General features: G+C 41.0%; 1 protein-coding gene across 6 annotated transcripts in view; it reads right to left on the reverse strand.

Moving 5' to 3' along the window:
- The window catches only part of ar (androgen receptor), a 123,038-nt gene that overhangs the window by 86,808 nt on the left and 17,331 nt on the right, over positions 1–18,899 (reverse strand). For 5 of the 6 annotated variants that reach the window (XM_069892721.1, XM_069892723.1, XM_069892724.1 and 2 more), the window contains exon 2: positions 6,326–6,477. In XM_069892721.1, coding sequence (XP_069748822.1) covers positions 6,326–6,477 — 152 coding nt within the window. Of the gene's footprint in view, positions 1–6,325; positions 6,478–15,022; positions 15,174–18,899 lie in introns of those variants that run through there. The other variant, XM_069892725.1, reaches the window with a different exon arrangement.

Genomic DNA, 18,899 nt, shown 5'->3' on the forward strand with positions numbered 1-18,899 from the left:
TTCGTAGGGTAAAAAAAATATCACAGCTGTGCTCAGGCAGGACAGACCAGAGAGCTCATCTAGTGAGGCTATATGAGCGGAACTGAGGAACAGGTTGTACTATAGACTGTTCAATACTCAATGAGAATTGAAGGAGAAAATCTGCAGAGATAGCAGGCAGCTGCAGGAAACACAAGGTTGTGATAGTCGGGGATTTTAATTTTCTACATATTGACTGGGACTCGCATACTGTAAAAGGGCTGGATGGCTTGGAGTTTGTGAAATATGTTTCAGAAAGTTATCTAAATCCATATATAGAGGTACCAACCAGAGAGAATGCAATACAGAATTTCCTTTTAGGGAATGAGACAGGACAAGTGACAGAAGTATGTGTAGGGAAACATATTCAGTTCAGTGATCATCAAGCCATTAGTTTCAAGTTAATTATGGAGAAGGAAAGGTCTGGGTTGAGACTAGACTACAATCCAGAAATTGGGAAAAGTTGTGTTCTGGCAAGGATGTACTAGATAAGTGGATTTTCAATAAGTGGATTTTTGAGAATAGAGTTTTTGTTTCTGTTACGACTTAGACCAGGAACAATAGAAATAAACCAAGACAATGGTATCTTTAAAAAAAATATTATGAACTATTAATTGTGAATGAGTGAGCGAGCATGCATGTTCCTAAATCCATTCCAGTTTAGGCGTTATTGTAAAAAGGACCAATCTTTAAAGTTCTGTCACTTTTACATTGAAACTCAGATTCTTTACATTGTTGCTCAAAAGTTATTATGGAGTTGGTGTGAGGCACAAGACTTCTCAAAACTCACAAAATTCTTGTAGAGTTCTTATCAGAGAATTGTTTCTTCAAACAAATTATTTCTCTCTCTTGCGTGGAGGTAACAGTATCTGTGTTTCACACAATTAATTCATAAACTTGGGTAGAAATCTGACAAAGTAATGATCACAATGGTTATGATCCAGAAACAAGATTGATTTTGCTTTCTTTTACTCCAATTGAGTCAGTCACAAGTGGCAATTTAAAATGCCCCGCAGCACTGCTCTCTCTCTTGACCAAGAGAAGCAGCAAAGTGGCCATCCTTTCAGAAGCTACTGTAATTGTATTCGTCCCTTGACAAGGACAATACAAGTAGTTCTTTCCTTGCAGAATGTTACTGCATTCTGACCTCACATGAAAATTAGTCCAATATTAAAGATGTCTCCTCAATCACATGATGACCTCACTGTTGACTTTGTTTGAAATTCTCTTCCAAAACCATCTCTGAGTCAATGCCTCTCATCTGCCTGCACAGGTCATTGAACCAAGAGCCTGTTTGTTTCAACAGATTATGCAGGTATTTCTCTCAGTCAACAGCATTGTCTTCAATATTTCATTGAAGAATCAATCAGGTTTTATGGCTGTTTACACAGCTTCAACCAACAATGAACCAGTAGATTCAGAATTGATATAATTTGCTAGCCTACATTCATACTTTACCTTTTCCCTCCTTTTGAGTTTTTTTTAGTTCCACATAACCACCCTGACGCAACTATCTCATTCGGAAGTTCATTCCATTCTGCCACCACTCACTGAGTGAAAAAGCCACCTCTAATATTTCTCCTCAAGTGTTTCCCCCTTATCCTTAACTCATGGCCTCTTGTTCCAACCTCCCCTGCCCTCAGGGGAAAGAGTCTGTTTGTGTCTAGTCTATCTATACCTTTCATAATTTTAAATAGCTCTATGAAGTTCCCTCTCAGTTGTCTACGTTCCAATGAATAAAGTCCCAGTGTCCTTAATTTCTCTTTGTAATCCAGATGCTGTAAGCCAGACAACATCCTTGTAAACCTTCTCTGCACCCTCTCCACCTTATCTATATCCTTTCTATAATTTGGAGACCAGAACTGAGCACAGTACTCCAAACCTGGCCTCACCAATGCCATAAACAGCTGCAGCATCACCTCCTAGCTCCTATACTCTATACTATGATTTATGAAGGTCAGCATACCATATGCCTTCTTAACCACCCTGTCTACATGGGAATCCACTTTCAGTGAACTCTGTACCATAACCCCCAGGTCCCTTTGCTCCTCTGCATGCCTCAATATCCTCCCCTTAACTGTGTATGTCCTGTTCTGGTTATATTTACCAAAATGCAACACCTCACACTTGTCTACATTGAATTCCATCTGCCATCTTTCAGCCCATTCTTCCAAACAAACTAAATCCTTCTCTAATCCAAGAAAATCTACCCTCACTACCCACCACTCCCCCTATTTTCATATCATCCACAAATTTGCTTACCCAGTTAACCACACCCTCCTCTAAATCATTAATATAAATGATAAACAACAAGGCACCCAGCACCAATTCCTGAGGAACCCCGCTTGTCACAGGCTTCCAACCTGACATACAGTTGTCCACCATGACTCTCTGCTGTCCATCTCCCAGCCACTTCTGAACCCATGTCACAATCTCTCTACTAATTCCTAGTGACTGAACCTTCCTTATTAACCTTCCATGCGGAACCTGATCAAAAGCCTTACTAAAATCCAAATAGATCACATCCACCGCTCTACCTTCATCCACCTTTTCTGTCACTTCCTCAAAAAACTCAACATGGTTTGTCAAACATGACTTTCCTTTTACAAACCCATGCTGGGTGCCCCTAATCAATCTCTGCCCATCCAGATATGTGTGTATACTATCTCAAAGAATACCCTCCATAACCTTCCCACCACCGAAGTCAAACTTACTGCCCGATAATTACTTGGCCTTCACCTACTGCCTTTTTTGAACAATGGAACTACATTATCAACCCTTCAATCCTGTGGGACCACCCCCTCCTCCAGTGATCTTTGAAAAATCACCGTCAGTGACCCTGCTATTTGTTTCCTGACCTCCCTTAAAGTCCTGGTAAAAATCCCATCAGGACCAGGAGACTTACCCACCTTAATTGACCCTAGAAACTCCAAAACTCTCGCTTTACTAATCCCTATTCTTTCCATAACTAAGCCCTTTGCCTCTCTTATCTCCTACAGCCCAATGTCCTTTTCCCTCTTGAATATGGATGAGAAAAAATTGTTCAATATTTCTCCCATCTCATACATTTCCTGACATAGTTCACTGGTCCCATCATCCAGTGGATCTATTCTATCCTTAATCCTCATTTTACTGTTCACATATCTGTTAAAAACCCTTAGGATTCACCTTCGCCTTATTAGCTATGGACTCCTCATACCTTCTTTTTGCCTTTCTAATTTCCCTCTTAAGGTTCTTCTTGCAATCTAAGTAACAACCATACAGCTCCTCAATCCCTTGTTTTTTTTTTAAAAAATATTTCTTAATTTCACCAGAAAACCACAGCTCCCTCAAAACTTTAGTCTTCCCCTTGGCTCTGACTGGAACATAAAGATCCTATACTCTCAAAATCTCACCCCTAAATGCTCCCCAAATTTCCTCTACATCCTTTCCGGCACAAAGATCAACCCACTCAACTCTCTGCAAATCCTTTCTCATTTCTCCAAATCTGGCTTTCCCCACTCGAAGACCTTCAACCTCGGACCCGACCTATCCCTTTCCATCATTAAGCTAAAGCTAATGGACCCATGATCACTGGATCCGAAGTTTTCTCCAACGGTTACCTCGGTCACCTGCCCCATTGCATTCCCAAACAACAGATCTAACACCGCTCCCCCTCTCGTTGGCGTCTCAACATATTGCTGCAAAAAGCAATCCTGAATACAATGCATAAATATTAATCCATCTTGCCCTTTTACCGACTGCGTTTCCCAATCTATGTTTGGAAAATTGAAATTCTTTCTGCAAGTTTTTTAAAACTTCCCAATTCCTTTATCTTCCCTCAATTTTTTAACTTCCTTGTATAACCCTTTGCTTTCTTGCTGGCTTTGACATCTCCAATCAGCCACAGTTGTGACATTTTTCTACTCATATATTTCCTCTTCTTTGGTATGTATTTATCTTAAATTTTTCCCATTTCTTGCAGAAAACATCCATTGCTGCTCTGCCTTCTTCCCCACCTGAGCCCCCTTCCATTCTGCTTTAGCCAGTTACTCTTTCATGCAACTGTAATTCCCTCTACTCCATTGAAATTCCACCACATTTGACTTTATTTCTTCCTTGTTAAATTTCAAATTAAACTCAATCAAATTGTGATCATTGCCCCCTACTGTTAAGGTCAGCCCGCACTGTACGGAAACGAACACCAGAAAACATAGCAGAACCAAATAAATGTTCAAAAGCTTCTTTATTAACCTTTTGTAACACTATGTGGGAGTGAGGGGATTCAAGAGATCAGCGACTCATTCTCTGCACTGAGACCTATATACTCAAAGCATCAGAGTGTTAATTGTACATTTATACACAATTTAGGGAGGGGTCTGCATGAGACCCTAACAAGTTTCACACACCTGCATTTTGTGTTTACCATTACATGTTACCCTGTAATGTCTATAAATGTCTGAGAAAGTCAGAGTGTCTTGAACCCAAGGCTTAATGACATAATTGTGAAGTTAGCTATTATCTCACTGTGGCACAGATGTTCATGAGGCAATTATATTTCCATTATTGCATAAGCAGTATTCTTATTTAATCCATCCTTCATTAAGCATATTCGTATAACTTATTCTTTCACACTACTGATTAGTTTACTAAAAGATCTCTCATCACCACAGGTGCATTGCTCAACACCCAACCCAGTACAGCCAATTACCCTCAAGGGCTCATTAACAAGCTGCTCTAAAAAGCTATCCTGTAGGCATTCTACAAAATCTCTCTCTTGCGATCCAGTCCTAACCTAGTTTTCCACAATATACTTGGATGTTAAAATTCCCCAATTACTACCATAACATTGCCCTTCTAACACATGCTTTCTATTTGCTGTTGTACTTTGTTGTTCGCATCCCAGCTACCGTTTGAAGGTCTGTATATAACCGGCAACAGCATACTTTTACCCTTGCTATTTCTTAACCCATAATGATTCTATTTTCTCTGATCCTTTGCCACCCATTTGTCATGATTTAATGTGGTTCTTTTCAACAGAGCTACACCACCCCCTCCTCACCAAAACAGCAACATGTACATCAGACTACTATTCATCAATTACAGCTCTGCTTTCAACACCATCATACCCTCAAAACTGGTCAGTAAGCTTCAAAGCCTCAACATTTGCACCTCTCTCTGCAACTGTATCCTTGATTTTCTCATGGAAGACCATCAGTAGGAATTGGAAAACATGTCTCCTCTTCACTCATAATCACACAGACGCACCTCAAGGATCCATGCTTAGCACACTACTCTACTTGCTCGATATCACTGACTGTGCGGCTAGTTATAATTCAAAACGACATCTACAAATTGACCGATGATACCACAGTTGTCTGCGGAAGCACAGACAATAATGAGCAAGTGTACACGAGTGAGATAAATCAGCTGGTTGAGTGGTGTCACAAGAACTTTGCATTCAATGTTAGCAAAACTAAAGCAAACTGTGGATTAAGGAGAGGCAAATCTGGAGAACACAAGCCAGTACACAATAGGTCAGCAGTGGAAAGGGTCAAGAACTTCAAATTCCTGGGTATCAACATCATGTTGTCGCAATCACAAGAAGGCTCCCTAGGGGCTATACTTCACAAGGAGTTTGACGACATTTGTTATGTCACTAAAGACTTGCAAATTTCTACAGCTGTACCATGGAGAGCATTCTGACTGCATCACTGTCTGGTATGGACATGCCATTGCACAGGACAGTAAAAGGCAACAGATTGTTGTGAACTCAACCAGTGCCATCATGGGCATCAGCCTTCACTACATTAAGAACATCTACAAAAGGCAGCGTCTCAAGAAAACAAGGACTCTCACCGTCATGCCCTCTTCACACTGCTACCATCAGCAAGGTACAGGAGCCTGAAGATGAGTACCCAACAGTATAGAAACAGCCTCTACCCCTCTGCCATCAAATTTCTGAATGGACAATGAACCACAGACATAACCTAACATTAGTTTGCACTAATATATTTATTTTTAAAATGTAATTTATAACAATTTTACACCCGTAACGCTGCTGAAAAACAAAGAATTTCATGACATGTTCATGACAATAAATTCTGAATCTAACATCCATTAGATAGATTTAAAGTTTTAAAATAACTTAATCATTTCCAAAATATGGAAGCCTGTAGAGTTTTAATCTCAGTTACATAGAAGTAAGTTGTTGACATAAATCATCACACAAAGCAACGACTTCAATTTAACTGCAACCTCTGAACACAAATCAGTATTATCTAACTTTCCATGATCAAAGAAAGATACGATAACTTGGTGTTTGTACCTTCAGCTGCCCTCTTGAAGAACACTTTGCAACTGCCACAAGTGAGTGCTCCATAATGACATCCAGATGCCTCATCTCCACAAATGAGACAGGTTTTCTGAGGTTGGAAAAAGTAATCCATCTGAAGACTGAGATTCCTTGTATTATCCGATCTTAAATTTAAAAAAAAAACATATTGTAGGTATTTTTAAACTTAAAAGTTTTATCCTTAACATACTATGAGAGTGAATCATTCAATATTCTTATTGATTTCATGACTGGACTGTTTTTGAACAGAACTATGAATCTAGAACCCTCAAATTGCACTGTTTTATTCATTTCATAAATAATTAATGAATGTAAATAAAAACAGAACGTGAGAAATTAGAAAGGGGATGCAACTCAGTATTTTCAAATCATTTTCCAATACTTTAATATACATGAAGTTAAAATGCATTTATAACTATTTCATGTACAGCAAATCATAACCTTATTTTATCAGGTTCAACAGATACAGATTTAAATGGATAAATTTCAAATTTAAATGTTTGAATTTAAGTTTACTCATACAGCACAGTAACAGACCCCTCCAGTCCATGACCTCATGCTGCCTAAATACCCCAATTAACCTGCAACCCCTACCTACTTTGAAGGGTAGAATGAAATTGGAGTAATAGAGGAAATCCATGTAGAAACGGGGAGAACATACAAACTCCTTACAGGATTTGAACCCGAGTCACCAGTGCAGTAACAGTGCTGGAGTATCCACGATGCTAACATGCATACTAATACATTTACAATTTTATCTTATGGAATTTTTAAAAAATCAAATAACCATTGAATGCAATCTGGGACAATATCATCAGGCTCCAGAATGAACTCCAGAACAGTGGTTTCAGGCTGCTTTGTTTGATGCCAATTGATCTTTTTCATTGTAATCTTGTACTCTGAAGACTGCTGTATGTCATGCTAAAGTTCACCTATTGGTCTGTTTGCAGAAGAACCCTTCTCACTGTACTAGGTATTCTGAGCCAAATAAACTTAAAACATTCGGAGGGTTTAGTGAAATTTACGTATTGGATACATGTCATATAATGTACTATGCTTGCACTCCCAACGAGTAGAGTGGAAGTCAGTTTAATTTATTGCCGACTGAATAACCACTAAGATGTGCATATCTCCTGTGTCCCACCCCACCTACACCCACTTGTTGGCTGAGGAAAAGAAAAGTTACTTTCATTTGTGTCAAAAGACCTAATTTTAAAGGAAAGATAGGCTCTTCCATCTAAATTCAGTACAGGATACTATTTCTCTGACAATTTTCCCATGTAGTTCCCGGAACTGAACGGGTACACAAGTAATGGCCCTGATCTTGCAATCAATTCTTTGATAGGCTTTGATAAAAAAATGATTGATGGCAGGTCTCTCCCCCCTCCCCCCCGGCCAGGTAATGCTTTTGGAGGATGGTTTTGTGTTTAAAGATGAGGAGGATTAGACGCCAGTTACAGTCATCAAAAAAATGTCATTGTGACTTTTAACAAAGAACACTTTAATGTTCAGCAAGGCAGAAGGTTGAAGAATGAGTTAAGGGAATTAAAGGCATAGAATAATTTGTGAGGACATACATGACGACCTGGTTTTGCAAAGGATATTGGAATAAGAAAACTTCACGGGAAGACGACAGTAGCCAAGGAAAGAGAACCCGTGAACACTATTAACGAACGTGATCAGGAAGAGATGCTGAATGGTTAGCAACTCAACAGAAAATGGATTTAAAGAGCAAGTTGCAGGTCCATTGGTTATATGCAAGAGAAAGTGAAGAGAAAGATCAAAATAGCAGTTTGTGACATTAGAAGTCAATTATTTCTTCATACATGCTTGATAGAGGTGTGAATTATAAATTTGTTTTGTCATATTTTTTGTTCAATTTTGTTAACTATCTGCAATTACAATGGAATTGCAGGAATCACTCTACTGAAAATGGAGAAGCCAGAGAGTGGCAGTGGATGATTGTTTTTCAGACTGGAGGCCTGCAACTAGTAGTGTGCTTCAGCAATCAGTGTTGAATCCACTGTTGCCTGTCATCTATTATTAATATTGGAGCTGTTGTAGACAATGAGGAAGGCTTTCAAAGCTTGCAGAGGGAATTGGGCCCAGCTAGAAAAATGGCAGATTGAATGTAATGCAGACAAACGTGAGATGTTGCATTTTGGAATGACAAATCATGGTTGGACATACACAGTAAATGGCAGGGCACTGAGGAGTGTAGTACAACAAAGCCATTTGGGAATGCAGATAAACATTTCCTGAAAGCAGCTTCTCAGGTAAATAGTATGGTAAAGGAAGCTTTTGGCATATTGAACTTCATAAATCAATGCACTAAGTATTGGAGTTAGGATATTATGGTCAATTGTACAACATGATGGTGAGGCCAAAATTTGGAGTATTATGTGCAGTTTTGGTACCTAACTACTTGAAAGATAGCAATCAAGATTGAAAGAGTCCAAAGAAGATTTATTAGGATGTCAGATTTGAGGAACTTTGTTACAAAGCAAGATACAACAGGTTAGAGTTTATTCTCTGATATGAAAAAAAAATGAGAGGAGATTTGATAGCAGTATACAAAATTATGAGGTTTATCGCTGAAGTAAATGCAAGTAGGATTTTTTTTCCCCACTGAGATTAGATGAGATACCAACTAGAGGACATGGGTTAAGGCAGAAAGGACAAAAGCTGAAGGCAGTCGTTTTCAAACTTTTTCTTTCTACTCGCATAACTCTAAATAATCCCTATGCCAAAAATGCTCTAGGGGAAAAAGGGTTGAGAATCATTGCTCTAGATCAAATTGTTACTGAAAAATTTTTTTTTGAGGAAAAAATGAAATTGGCTCATTTCTTTTGGAGTTATGAAACCATGCACATAACAAGTCATTTGGATACAATTAAAACAATGTTTTAATTGTCATGAACTTCAGTCTTTTGTAACATCATCATTGTGCAAACATATATATTACAACAATCTTATGACATTACTCTAAAAAATAATAAGAGTGCATGAAAAGTAAGGCAGTGTCTTCAGTTCATTGATTATTCAAGAATCTGATGGCAGCGGGAAAAAGATGTCCATGTGCTGCTGAGTGCTCGCCTTTAGACCAGGCAGTGATGCAACTAGCTAGAATGCACTCCACAGTATACCTGTCGAAGTTTATAAGAGTTTTCGGTGACATACTGAACTGCCTCACAAAAGTATAGGTGCTCGTGAGCCTTCTTTGTGATCGCATCAACGTGGAGGCTCCAAGACAGATCCTTGGAGACATCGACACCCAGGAATTTGAAGGCAGACAGATTCACCATCAGCAGAAATTACCTACAGCACTTTTTACCGTCAGATAAAGAGAAGCAAAAGAGTTTCCCAGAGTTATGGAGCATCCGTAGATTCACCTCCAGTGCTTCCTCTGCCTCCATGACTAGAGTCCAGTCCAAACCAATAGCAATCTGAGCTCCAGATCCGAACCTCCAACATGGTCAGAAAACATTTAGCGCCCCCTCGCATCCTGGCTCCAATACTTGGTACCCCTTCAGCCAGTTTCAAGCCAGTCTCGAGAGCCTCCCGACAGCAGTCTCCAGCAGCCCACAGCCTCCGTGGGTTCCTCGCCTCGAGTCACCAGCAGCCCACAACATGCACTGGTCTTTCAGCCACAGAGCCCCTTTACTGGTCTGCCGCCATACTCACTGCCCCGTGGGTCATCTCCTCTGCTTCTCTTTCTCAGATGGGATCGTCTCCCCGTTTTCTGGTGCTCTGCTCCAGTCCTCTGCTCCCCAACAGCATGCCACTCCTTATGCCTGCTGTCAATCAGAGGTGCCACCATCTCAGGCACAGAAAGTCGCATTTTAAATAAAACTGTCATTTGCTGCTTTTCAAAGACTGTGCAGAGCTGACAGCAGATAAATGGGTGGTTGGACCCTGCAGGAGCTCTTTTAACTCCACTCCTCAATCCCTGCAAGTTTGCACCAGTGGCTGCGCTGCTGTTACAGTGACCCCGACAGCGTCGCCAAAAAGTTTTCCAACTTTTTCTTTTCACTCACCTACAACCTTAAATATATCTTAATAATCACAGAATACCTATGGCATAAGGAATACTTAAAGTGGTAGGTGAGTGGAAAGAAAAAGTTGGAAAACCACTGGTTTAAGGGGAACTCCACAGAGTACTGGGAGCTGCCAAGTGAAGTGGTGAATGTGGGCTCAATTTTAATATTTAAGAATAAATTGGGTAAGAACATGGATGGGAGTGGTATAGAGGGCTATAGTCCAGGTCAATGTGACTAGGTAGAGTAATAGTTCAGCACAGATTAGATGGGCTGAATGGCCCGTTTCTGAGCTGAAGTGTTCCATGATTCTGTGGGCTCCAATCTGCACATGGTTCCTCTCTGCCCAGCTGCTTGTAGTCTGAGCCTCTGATGGCTTTGAATCATTCCTCGGGTCCTCTGATGGCTCCAAGCTGGTAAGAGGGTCTGCTTGCTCGATGCCTGTTTGAAGTAGTGGCTTAAAAACCTCTGCCAGCTTCAGTATATTTCCAGTTATTTTGTGTATTTTTTCACATCTTCGATTTAAACTTTTCTTAATTTAAAAAATGACTACTTTCCAAAAATCTATATTGGACCCAATTCCAAACCTTTCATAATTTTAACACTGCTCGCTCAGGCTGCTTTATTCAAAAGAAAAGATTACAATGACAATTTTACTCATGTTAACTGCATAGTTATTAGTATCAATAAGATGGTCCCTTTCTGCACAAGCTTCTAATAATAGTGTTTTTGAAAAAGACAGACCAAAAGAGTACATAGTACTCCAGGTGTGGTCACACAATCAAAAACAGTTTTAGAATCATGATGGTTTAGTGATAAATCTTTCAAAATCACAAACTCTCTTATATTTCTGGTCTCAGGCACATTCCTGCTTCATGCACAATACATGTCAACCTTCCTTTTGCTTTTTTCTTTTAAGTATTTTGCTCCATTCTATTCCATTTACCAGTTTGCGTGATGTTATTATGCATGATGTTATTTATAAACTCATGATTTGAAGCTATTTCTTGGGCAATTTCTTCCCCCAAATAACACATACAAAATAAAGACTATTGACTTTAACCACCAAACTGACAGGACTTTACTTAGGGCCATACTTGAGAAATATCACTTGAAACTTGAAGTGTAGGGAACAATATTAAATGCCTCCTGAAATCCATTCCCTCTCTATCTATTTAGGATAACATCTTCTTTCTAATAAATTAATCAAGTAGGGGAAAACCCACTTCAAAGCCACTAAAAGAGTAACAGCTCAAGCCTGTATATTATTATTGAAACTTTCTTCAGTTTCAGATGCAAGGCTTACAGAAATGTAATAGCTTATCTCTTGCATTATTAGTAGCAACCATGGTTCATTGAATTCTCAACTTTTACAAGGTCCAGACTTAACCAGTACTTTAACAGGTGTTTTGATAAGATTTTATAAAGTGCCTCTGGTAATTGCTGCAGTTATTGAAGCGACGCTTCATCAAGTGAAAGTACCATCAGAAGATCGTGATTTTCTACGATTGTTATGGTGGCCTAATGGCGATTACAGTAAAGATATGATTGAATATAAAATGACAGCTCATTTATTTGGAGTAACTTTGTCACTGAGTTGTGCAAATTTTGCTCTCAGGAAATGTGTTGAAGAGCAATTTAGTTCTCAAGTGAAAAGCATAATCAGAAATAACTTCTATGTTGATGATGGTCTTATTTCAATGGTTTCTGAAAAAGAAGCAATAGATCTTTATCATGAGTTAAAAGAGATCTGTAATAAAGGCAGTTTCTTCCTTACAAAACGGATTAGCAACTGTCGAGATGTGTTGGCTGTTATTCCTGAGGCAGAAAGAGCAAAGGAGATAAAACATCTTGATTTGGATTATGACGTTCTACCTGTCGAATGAATTCTAGTACAATGGTGTGTTCAATCTTGTTTCAAATTCAAAATGGTTTTAAAAGAATGACCTTTGACAAGAAGAGGTATTCTTTCGATCTTAAGCTGAATTTATGATCCTTTGGGAATAATGGCACCAGAAATATTAATAGCCAAGAAAATTCTGCAAGAATTGTGCAGAAAACAATGTGGATGGGATGAAACTATACCAGATTCCATCGCACAAGATTGGATGAATTGGATTTCGAGTTTTGAAATGTTAGAAAGTTTTGAAGTCAACAGATGTTTTAAACCTACAGACTTTGGAATTGGCACATTTGCTAAGTTACACTATTTTGCTGACACAAGGTGGTTATGGTATTATCAGTTATTTAGTATTGCAAAATAACCAAGAGCAAGTACATTGTGGATTGGTAATGGGAAAAGCCAGAGTGGCTCCATTAAAGCCAATGACCACACCTCGAAAGGTAATGACTGCCACTACTATGGCAAACAAAATGGACATTGTATTAAGAATTACAGGTGGAGTTTAGCAGATTCTATGTTTTGGACTGATACTACATCAGTGCTTAAATACATTAATAACAAAACCATGAGGATTCGTACCTTTGTGACTAACAGAATAAATGTCATTGAGAAGGTTTTGCATATTAATCAATGCAGAAATCCAAAACACTAATGTGAATACTATTCAAATATTTAAATGAAAATGATCTGATTATTCAATTTGCTATTATTCTTCATAGTTTCATTTGAAAAAGGCAGTAGCATGGATTCTTAGATTAAAAACTATGTTTTTACATTTTATCGAAAAAGAGAATCTGAAGTCTCGAAAGAGCTGTTACCTAACAGTTGATGAATTGACAAATGCTGAATCGGAAATAATTAATTTTTGTCAAAATTTAAGAAGAATATGAATGTTACAAAAAGGCGAGTCGCGTTTACAAGCTAAACCATATTCTTGTAAATAAACTATTGAGAGTAGGAGTAAGATTGGAAAAAGCAATAATGCCAGAAGTGAAACATCCAATTATCATAGCTAAGGAATTTCATATTTCTGAATTGATTGTTCAACATATACATGAGAAAACAGGACATGGTTGTTGTAATCACATTATCGGAATTACACCAGAAATTTTGGATACTTGGTGCTTCAACATTAATCAAAAGAATTATATCAAAATGTGTTCATTGTCAACATGAAAATGCTAAACTTTGACAGCAACAAATGGTGGATTTGCCACAAGACAGTTTCACCTGATGAACCCCCATTTACATACATGGGAGTTGATTATTTTGGTCCTTGGCAAGTAAAATGAGGAAGAAGTGTTGAAAAATGATACAGAGCTATTTTTATTTGTTGGATTACAAGAGCAATTCATATTGAAGTAATGTCATCATTTGATAGAGACTCTTTTATCAATGTTCTCCAAAGTTTTATCGCCAGACTTGAAGTAATGGATAATGATAATGGATCTAACTTTACAGGAATTAGAGTTTTGAAAAGCAATTCAAAATTAGAATCAACATCAAATTCATGATACATTCTTTGGCTTGGCTTCGCGGACGAAGATTTATGGAGGGGGTAAAAAGTCCATGTCAGCTGCAGGCTCGTTTGTGGTTGACAAGTCCGATGCAGGACAGGCAGACACGATTGCAGCGGTTGCAAGGGAAAATTGGTTGGTTGGGGTTGGGTGTTGGGTTTTTCTCCTTTGCCTTTTGTCAGTGAGGTGGGCTCTGCGGTCTTCTTCAAAGGAGGTTGCTGCCCGCCAAACTGTGAGGCGCCAAGATGCACGGTTTGAGGCGTTATCAGCCCACTGGCGGTGGTCAATGTGGCAGGCACCAAGAGATTTCTTTAGGCAGTCCTTGTACCTTTTCTTTGGTGCACCTCTGTCATGGTGGCCAGTGGAGAGCTCGCCATATAACACGATCTTGGGAAGGCGATGGTCCTCCATTCTGGAGACGTGACCCATCCAGCGCAGCTGGATCTTCAGCAGCGTGGACTCGATGCATTACTTCAAAAATAATTAGATATTTAACCCACCCACAGGATCACATCATGGAGGTGTGTGGGAAAGAATGATTAGATCAATCAAGAAAATTCTTAATTCCATTTTGAATAGTCAAATACTGAATGATGACAATCTTCGAACAGTATTATGTGAAATCAAAGCCATTTTAAATAGTTGTCCAATAATGAAAATTTCTGTCGATTGAAATGACATTGAGGCACTTACACTGCATCATCTCTTACTTCTTAAATCTAAACCTTTAATGCCTTTGGACAAATTTCAGAAAGAAGGTTTTTATGCAAGACAGATGGAGACAAGTGCAGTTTATTGTGGGCTTATTTTGGAAAAGATAGATTAAAGAATATTTTTCATTATTTCAAGAAAGACAAAAATGGTCTAAAGTTAAATGCAATTTTGTATGCAGAGACATTGCAATCATCATGGACGATTCGACACCAAGAAATTCTTGGCTGTTGGGGAAAATCGTGGATGCAGTTCCAGACAAGAAAGGTTTCATTTGGCAAGTGCGGGTTAAAACCAAGACTGATTACTTCAATCGACCTATTACTAAAACTTGTCTTTTACAAGAAACAGAAAGTTTTGATTTCTAATCTTATACTTAAGATAGTTACTTTTGTAGCTGTAATAGTAATTATTATATATTAGTTATTAATGTCTATTATAATTAGGGGCCAGAATGCAACAGTTAAAACCTTGTGTTTCTGATTTGTAGTTAATTATGTACCTATCCAAAATGATTGTTTGAAGTGTTCCACAGAGACTATGACATCATACATCGTATTATCCAAGCAGAGCGAGAGCTTGCATCTCATTCTTTGAAGGATCATGACAGAGATGTGAGTTCAAGGTATTTTTCTTTGAATTCATCTTTATTTGTCTTATTTTGTCTATTTCTTCTTTTATCTGTTGAAAGTTGAATATCTTTACATCATTCATTATACAGGACGCTTTGGTTATTCATCATTATGAAAATCTCAATGCAAAGTTATGCAAAATGTTTGTCCGTTTTTAAATCGACAAATTAAAGTTACTTAAAGCTGCAACTACAAAGTTTGGTTTATTGGATTAATAAGATAGTAACTTGGAATATCGTCACCCACGTCTCTTTGAAGATGACACGTTTTGAAATTGGAAAATATTAGAACTTGGAAAGTGCCGTCTATAGCCTGACAGATGTGAGAAAGTTGTTTCTCATGGTTGGGGAGTTTAGGAAAAAGGTCACAATTTCAGTATTAAAGGACAGAAATGTGGAAAAATTTCTTCAGCCAGAGAACATATTGCCACAGGCGGCAGTGGAAGTGAGGTCATTTAAGGCAGAGATTTGGAGGTATTTCATTAGTCAGGGCATCAAGGGTTATGGCGAGAAAGCTGGGGAGTGGGACTGAGTGGTATGATGGATCAGCTCATGATTAAATTGCAGAACAGACACAACAGGCCAATGGGTTTATTTCTGCTCTTATATCTTGTGATCTTATAATGCAAGGAAGGACTCTTTCTTAAGCAAAGAGAAAAAAAAGTTACTGCAACTACCTGGTAGGTTCACTTTCCTTCAAATGATCTACAAACTTCCTGCATTAAAGCTGCTTTAATGGTTCTGAGAAAACCCTGTGCCAGACACACAGAAACCAAGTCATATGCCATGCAATGCTCTGTACACAAATTGGATACAAAGTCAAACTAATACCAGTTAAAAACAACAAATTGCATTAAAATTTTCATTCATATCATAAAACATCCCAAGTGATTTTACAGAAGAATCAACAACATTTGAGACAAACTCATGGATAGCAATGGAGGAGAGTGATGATAGGTTTTAAAGAGCACATTCAATGACTATAGAAAATTTGAGAAGCAAAAATGAGTGAAAAAGTAAATTATTTTGCAATGACAGCTGAAGGGATAGCGTCAAAATTAGATCCAAAAATTAATCCGCCAGAAACAGGAAACAAATAAACAATGAGCTGTAGCAGCAGCGACACCTGCTCCTGAATGAACACACAACCAGACGGGTGGAGCTCAGCGAGAAGACAAGTTTATTGCAGGCTGCTAGACTGCACTTATACTCCCAGCCCGGACCTGGCTGAGAAACGCGCTGGAGGGCGCCGATGTCACCCGGACGTCACGTGGTCCCCCAGTGCGGGTTTCTGAGCCCAGTGCTAGGAGGAAGGGGAAACCCCCGACGGTGCCATTTTGGCCAGCTGCCCCGCCGCGTGGCTTACAAGCGGGGCTGGTTTGCCTGCCTCGTGGTGAGTCACGACACAGCCCCCCTCCAGAACCAGTGCCAATGACCTTTTTCGCCAGGCAGCCTCGCTTCTTGGGCTGGGCTATGACCATGGGCTCGGTGGGATCAAGGTGCACTGGCTTCAGCCTGTCCACAATAAACAGCTCCCGCCAGCCGCCAATGTCCAGCGTGAATGTAGAGCCGGAACGCTGTACAACCCTGTACAGCCCCTTGTACGGTCGCTGCAGAGGTATTGCTGTCAGGCCCTGGCGAACGAAAACTTACTCCGCGGAAAGCAATTCGCTGGGAACGTGAGACGGGCAGGTGCCATGCCTTGACGACTGTGGGGGTTCGAACGAGTCCAAACATTCCTTGAGGTGAGGAAGTAGTTCGTTCAGTGACCGCTAGGGATTGTGATGTGCATTGATGAACTCACCAGGTAGTGCCAGCAGCACACCGTAGACCACCTCAGCTGATGACGCCTGCAGATCTTCCTTGGGAGTTGAGCGGATGCCCAGGAGCATCCAAGGTAGTTCGTCCGCCCAGTCAGGTCCGGTGAGGTGGGCCATGAGTGCCGACAAGGTTGCGGTGCAGACGTTCAACCAGTCCATTTGCCTGTGCGTGGTAGGCCATGGTGCTGTGTAGCTGGATCCCCAACCTGTTGGAGAGCTGTGCCCAGAGCGCAGATATGAACTGGGCGCCCCGATCACTGGTGAGGTGACCTGGGATGCCGAACTGGGCGACCCAACCATGCAACAGTGCTCGGAAGCAGGAGTCGGTGGAGGTGTCTGACATCGGGATCGCCTCGGACCAGTGAGTGGTGCGGTCCACCATCGTAAACAGGTAATGGTTGCCCCGGGAACCTGGTAAGGGCCCGACGATGTCCACGTGAATGTGGCTGAACCATTCCCGGATGTGCTCGAACTCCTGTATGGGCGCCCTGGTGTGCCTGTGCACCTTGGACATCTGGCAATGGGTGCATGTTCTGCCCCAGCCCGCGATTTGCTTCCGCAGCCCATGCCATACGAACCGTTCTGCCACCATCCAGACCGTAGACCTGATGGACGGACGTGAAAGGTCATGGATGTGATGGAAGACCTGCCTGCGCCACTGCTTGGGAACCACTGGTCATGGGGTGCCCATGGAGATATCGCACAGGATCCTGCCTTCGCTGCTCTGGGTCGGGAGGTCTCGGAACCACAGGCCCGAGATGGTGGTCTTGAAGGCCCTCGTCTCCTCATCAGACTTCTGGTCCCAGGCGAGCTGGTTGAAGTCGAGGTCGGGCATCAGCGCACAGATGGCCAGTTGCGAAAGTGCATCGGCAACCACATTGTCCTTCCCCTCCTTGTGCCGAATGTTGGTGGTATATTCCAAGATGAAGGAGAGGTGATGCTGCTGGCGGGCCGACGAGGGATCTTTTGCCATCGCGAGCACCTGGGTGAGGGGTTTGTGGTTGGTGAAGATGGTAAAAGTCCTCCCTCCAAAAAAATAGCGGAAATGCCACACTGCCAGGTACATGTCCATTAACTTGTGGCCGAAGGCATGATACTTGTGTTCCAGCAGGCGGACCAGGCAGCTGAAGAATGCCAGCAGATTCCAATGTCCATTCACCTGCTGCTCCAGGACTGCACCGACGGCTGTGGCAGAGGTATCAACAGAGAGTGCCATATGCAGGTCGGTGTGTGGGTGGGCAAGCATGGTGGCCTTCGCAAGGTGATCCTTGGTGGCCTTGAATGTGGTGCAGGGTTCTGAGTTCCAAGCGAGCGTTTTGTGCTTGGCTGTGATGAGGGTGAATAGCGGCTGCATGATGTGTGCAGCTCCCAGGATGAAGCAGTTGTAAAAGTTGATCATACCTGCGAACTTCTGAAGACCCTTGAGGCTGTCCGGGCATGGGAACTCCCTAATAGTGGCGACTTTCACAGCAGCAGGTGTGGCTCCTTCGGCCGTGACGGTATGGCCCAGGAACTGCATGGATTCTTTCCCGAACTGGCACTTAGCCGGGTTGATGATAAGTCTTAAGTCGGTCAGCCAGGAGAAAAGGGCACGTAGGTGGGCCTTGTGTTGTGCCTGGTCCTTGCTGGCGATGAGGATGTTGATCAAATTAAAAGATGAAATCCAAGTCCCTGCCCAAGGTCTGAGCGGCGCTCTCGAGTCCGAACGGCATGCGCAGGAATTTGAACAAGTGAAAGGGGGTGATGATGGCCATTTTGGGTATGTCCTCAGGGTGCACCAGGATCTGGCGATATCCACGCACCAGGTCAACTTTGGAGAAAACCCTCGCACCATGCAGGTTGGCCATAAAGTCTTGGATGCGAGGGATGGGGTAATGGCCAGGAACTGTTGCCTCATTGAGCCATCAATAGTCTCCACAGGGACGCCA

The sequence above is a fragment of the Narcine bancroftii genome, chromosome 8 (assembly GCF_036971445.1).
Source record: "Narcine bancroftii isolate sNarBan1 chromosome 8, sNarBan1.hap1, whole genome shotgun sequence".
In the NCBI taxonomy this organism is placed as follows: domain Eukaryota; kingdom Metazoa; phylum Chordata; class Chondrichthyes; order Torpediniformes; family Narcinidae; genus Narcine; species Narcine bancroftii.